Here is a 5,032-nt window from a genome sequence, read left to right on the forward strand (position 1 = left end):
TTTTTTTTTTTTTTTTTTTTTGAGATAGGGTTTCTTAAATTGCTCAAGATGGACTCAATCTTTTTTGTTTGTTTGTTTGTTTTTTGATACAGAATCTCTCTGTGCAGTTCAGATGCGTAGTAATCCCCAGATCTGGGATTACAGGTGTGCACCACCACACCTGGTTTTAGTTGCTGGCATGGCATGTGGAACTGGGGATACAACCCAGGTCCTTGCGCCTGCCAGGCAGGCACTTTGACTGCTGAGCTATCTCTCCAGCCCAGAATTGATACTATTTGAAAACTATGGGGCCTGCCCATTAGCTCAGTAGTTTAAGTGACTGCTTCAACAAAGCAGGCTTGGTATGCTGTGGTTCAAGACCTGTATCCTCAAGCCTGGCCAGACCTGCCCTGAAGGCATCCTGAGCCAGTCAAAAAAAAAAAAAAAATCAGTCATTCTGAAAACTACCTTTTCTCTAAGAAATCCTCTAGTTTTTTTAAATTCTCAGGCCAAAATTTTGCCAGCCTTATTTTATTTTAATCTACCACAAGTCACGTTAACAAAAAAGCATTAAGTGTGGTAACACACATTATTAGAAGAACTAAAAGGGCCAGATATGGGGACATATGTCTATAGTCCCAGCTCTTTGGGAGACTGATACAGGACAATTGCAAGTTTGAGATCTTGTCTCAAAATAATATTTTAAATTAAAAAAAAAAAAAAGAGTTGGAGATGTAACTAAGTGTGAAGGCCATTAGGTTTAATTCTCAGTGCTGCAAAAAAGAAAAGTTCCTAAAAAACTAAGATGAGTACTCTGTTACAAGCCTATAGTCCAGCAATTGGGAGGCTGAAGTAGTTAGATCAAGTTTTTTTGTTTGTTTGTTTTGGTTTTTTTTTTGCAGAACGGGGGATTGAACTCAGGCCCTTGCACTTGCCAGGGAAGTACTTATTCCACTGAGCCATCTCCCTGGCCCCCATAAATCAAGTTTGAGTCCCCCAGTTGTAGTGGTGCATGCCTGTAATCCCAGCACTTGGGAGGCTGAGGTAGAAGATCAGAAGATCATTGTGAGTTTGAGACCAGCCTGGGTTACAAAATGAGCTTAAGACTAGCCTAAGCTCTGTAGTGAGATCCTGTCTCGAAAAGACAAAAAAAGTGACTGGAGAAAGGGTCATTGTGGCATGCCATGTTGTCACCAAAACCAGGCATGGTGGTGCATGTCTGTAATCCCAGCTCTGGGGAGGTTGAGACATGAGGGTCACTATGAGTCTGAGCTAAGTAGCAAGACCCTGTACCAAATAAAAAAATAAAACATTAAAAAAAAATTTTTTTTAAAAAGAAAATTGAAATAGGTAGATTTTCTTTTTTCTTTTTTTTGGCAGAACTGGGGATTGAACTCAGGCCCTTGCACATGCCAGGGAAGTGCTTATTCCATTGAGCCATCTCCCCGGCAAGGGGAGTAAAATAAATAGTACTGATTCTGTCTAAAATTTTGTCCTCTAATTTGTTATCCTTTTAAATTATCAGGTTGGGCCGGGGAGATGGCTCATGGAATAATCGCTTCCCTGGCAAGTGCAAGGGCCTGAGTTCAATCCCTGGTTCTGAAAAAAAAAAAAAAAAAAAAAGGTCAGGTTTAGGATATTAGATAATATTATTTACTGTGGGATGAAAAATATAATGCATTAGCCTGCTGTCGTGGTGCATGCCTCTAATCCTATTATTTAGGAGGCTGAACCAAGGGATTCTTAGATTCATCCTAGCCTGGGAAGTTCAGCAGATTAGTGAAAATACATTTGATTTTTTTTTTTGGCTAGAGAGATAGCTTAGCAGTCTAAGTACCTGCTTGGTAAGTGTAAGGACCTAGGTTCCGATCCCTGGTACCACATGCCGTGCTGGCCCCTGAAGCCAGGCGTGGTGGCGAATGCCTGTAACCCCAGCACTGGGGAGACTGAGACAGGAGGATCACTACAAGTTCGAGCTTTTTTTTTTTTTTTTGGTGGAGCTGGGGATTGAACTCAGGCCCTTGTGCTTGCCAGGGAAGCACTTATTCCACTGAGCCATCTCCTCAGCCCCTAGTTCGAGCTTTTTAATTAAAAAAAATTTTTTTAAAAATAACACAGTCTATTCATAGTAGTGCATATCTGTGATTCCAGATACTAAAGCTGAGGCAGAAGAATCATAAATCCAATTTATACGATTTAGTGAGGCCCTATCTCTAAAGAATTTTTTAAAATTTTATTTGCATTTATTTTATGCTTAATTTATTCCTGTGCCATAAGTTTTTGTTTCAGTTTCTTCTGGGATATCTTTTTCTTCTGTGCAGCTTCCTCCTCTGGTTTGGGAATAATTTGTTCCTTTTCAGTAAGGATCATCTCAATATGGCAGGGGGAGCTCATGGATGGATTAATCCGGCCATGAGCTCTGTAAGTATGGCGGTGCATCTTGGGTGCTTTATTCACCTGGATATGTTCAATAACCAGAGAATCTACATCTAAACCCTTAAGTTCAGCATTACTCTCTGCATTTTTAAGCATGTGCAGCAAAAATTCAGCATTCTTTTTGGGCCACCGACCCTGTGTCCAGCCCCGCTGTTTGGCCTGGGTGTGCCTTCCAACGCCACCATTGTAATGCTGGAATGGTACACACTGCTGCTTTAATATGACATCCTTAGGGCTGGAGAGATGGCTCAGTGGTCTAAAGCACCTACTTGAAACAAGCTTGGCAAAGCACAGGGACCGTGGTTCGATCCCCCAGCACCACATGCCAGCCAGCCCCGCCCCCTGGTGGGCTGAGCTGGCCACACACACATACAATAAATAAATGTAATAAATAAAAAAATAAATAAATAATTAAAAAAAAAGTATAAAAAATAATATGACATCCTTGAGATACTTGGTGACCTTTTGGATATGCATACCCTTGATGGCCTGGGCAGTTTCATGCGTGTTCTTAAAGTAAATGCGAAGATTTGAGCCTCTTGATTTACATGATTTTGTGGGGTTTTCAGGGTCGAGAGAGTAGTGAACCATTTTTTTTTTTAAATTTTTATTTATTTGAGAGAGAGAGAGTGTGTGGTGTGTGTGTGTGGCCAGCTCAGCCCACCAGGGGGCGAGGCTGGCTGGCATGTGGTGCTGGGGGATTGAACCGCGGTCCCCGACGCTTTGCTAAGCTTGTTCTAAGTAGGTGCTTTAGACCACTGAGCCATCTCTCCAGCCCCTAGTGAACCATTTTTAAAGGTCACCTAAGACCGCTCACAGGAAGAACGTCTAAAGAATTTTTAAAAAATCTTTTCTAAAAAAATCTATTTGGTATAGGGTCTTGCTACTCAGCTCAGACTCGTAGTGATCCTCCTATCTTAGCCTCCCCAGTGCTGGGATTACAGGAGTGCACCACCACACCTGGTTTCAGTGGTCAACATGGCACATCTGGGGTTCCAGGGCCAGCACAGCATGCGGTACTAGGCATCAAATTCGGGTTCTTGTGCTCACAAGTCAGGCGCGTAGGCTGTGGAGCTGTCTCCGCAGCCTCTCTAAAGAAAAATTTTTAAAGGTCTGATGGTGTAACTCAGTAATATAGAGCATGCTTAGCATGTGGAGGCCTTCAATCCCCCATACCACAAAATAAAAATAAAAATACCTGAATTTGAAGCATGCATGGCAGTACACACCTTTGATCACATCACTCAGGAGACTGAGGCAGGAGGATCGCTGTGAATTTGAGGCTAGTATGGCATACAAAGTGAGTTCAAGACCAACCTGAACTGTAAAGTGAGAGTCTGTAACTTGCCTCAAAACAAAAAACAAAAAACAAAAAAACCCCAAAACTATAAATTCCTTTTTTGGCTGTGTATTAAATCAGGGGCTCCTGCATGCTAGGTTATTTCTTACCCATTTAACTACTGTGTCTTTAGGTCCAATATAATGCACAAATTCTTTTTTTGGTACCAGGAATTGAACTCAGGACTTTGCACTTGCCAGGCAGGCATTGTGCCGCTGAGCTATATCCCTGGCTCGATACACAAATTAAGTCATCATTTAGGCTGGTTTTCTCACTTTCAATTGTTTATATTTATTATATGCATATTATTAGGGCTTTTTTTAAAATAGCAAATGTGAGGTGAATTATGACTGCTAAACCCGTTACCCGGATGGCCAAGTGGTTAAGGCGTTGGACTTAAGACTGCTAAACCAGGTGTGAGGGCTCACCCATGTAGTCCTAGGATGTGGCATAAGGGTCATATAAGTTCCTAAGTAGAAGACCAATGTGAGGCATATAGTGAGACCTAGTTCCTGGAGGGAAGGTGCTAATAAAAATATAAATAAATTTGGATTAAAGCACCTGCTTAGGCAGATGCAGGGACCAGGGCATTCAATCCCCAGCCTACCATGCCAGCCCTGCCCCTCAGAGTGCAATGAGACAGCACATGAGACTGGTCATGGTGGTGCAGGGCTGTAATTCCAGCTCTTTGTAGTGAGACCCTGTACTAAATTTAAAAAATAAAATAAAAAAACACAATGGTAACATTTATTTATGTAACAATTTTAAAATCATTTATTTATTTATTTGGTACAGGGTTCTTGCTACGCAGCTTGGACGCTTTGCAGCTTGGACTCATAGTGGTTTCCTGTCTCAGCCTGCCCAGCCCTGGGATTACAGGCACACCCAGGGTTCTGGAGGCTGACATGCAGTACTGGTGATTGAACCCGGGTCCTTGTGCTTGCTAGGGAGGCACTTAGTCAGTTAAGCTATTTCCCGAACCGTATTTATTTATTTATTTATTTATTTATTGAGACATGCTATTTCTGTGTAGTTTGGATTGGCCTTGAACTCACTGTGTACCCAGGCTGGCCTCAAGTTTGCAGTGATTTGCCTCTTGCCTCAGCCTCTCAAGCGCTAGTACTTTTTTGACTGTCAATTGAACTCAAGAACTTGTGCTTGCCAGCAGACACTATGCTACTGAGTTATCTCCCTGGCTCTCAAGTGTTAGTATCACAGGCTTGTGTTGCCATGCCCGCTCAGCACCTACATTCCTCCTCCTCCTCCCCTTCTCCTCCT

The 5,032-nt window shown here is 42.3% G+C and overlaps 2 protein-coding genes across 2 annotated transcripts in view; one reads left to right on the forward strand and one right to left on the reverse strand.

Annotated features, from left to right (window-relative positions):
• Positions 1–5,032, forward strand: part of Ccdc36 (coiled-coil domain containing 36) — a 41,031-nt gene that overhangs the window by 12,362 nt on the left and 23,637 nt on the right. The window lies entirely within an intron of this gene.
• LOC105744109 (60S ribosomal protein L17-like) lies at positions 2,239–3,006 on the reverse strand. The gene is made up of 2 exons (XM_012517893.1): positions 2,857–3,006; positions 2,239–2,643 (listed from the first exon to the last, which is right to left on the reverse strand). The coding sequence occupies exons 1-2, from the start codon at positions 3,004–3,006 to the stop codon at positions 2,239–2,241; spliced, it is 555 nt and encodes a 184-aa protein (XP_012373347.1).

This window comes from Octodon degus, unplaced genomic scaffold (assembly GCF_000260255.1).
Source record: "Octodon degus isolate 3935 unplaced genomic scaffold, OctDeg1.0 scaffold00008, whole genome shotgun sequence".
Classification (NCBI taxonomy): Eukaryota; Metazoa; Chordata; class Mammalia; order Rodentia; family Octodontidae; genus Octodon; species Octodon degus.

Coding starts and splice junctions, on each gene's coding strand:
- LOC105744109 (XM_012517893.1), bottom strand. CDS start 3,006: ATGGTTCACTACTCTCTCGACCCTGAAAACCCCACAAAATCATGTAAA. Junction 2,644..2,856: donor TCACCAAGTATCTCAAGGAT/GTCATATTATTT, acceptor TCCAGCCCTAAG/GATGTCATATTAAAGCAGCA.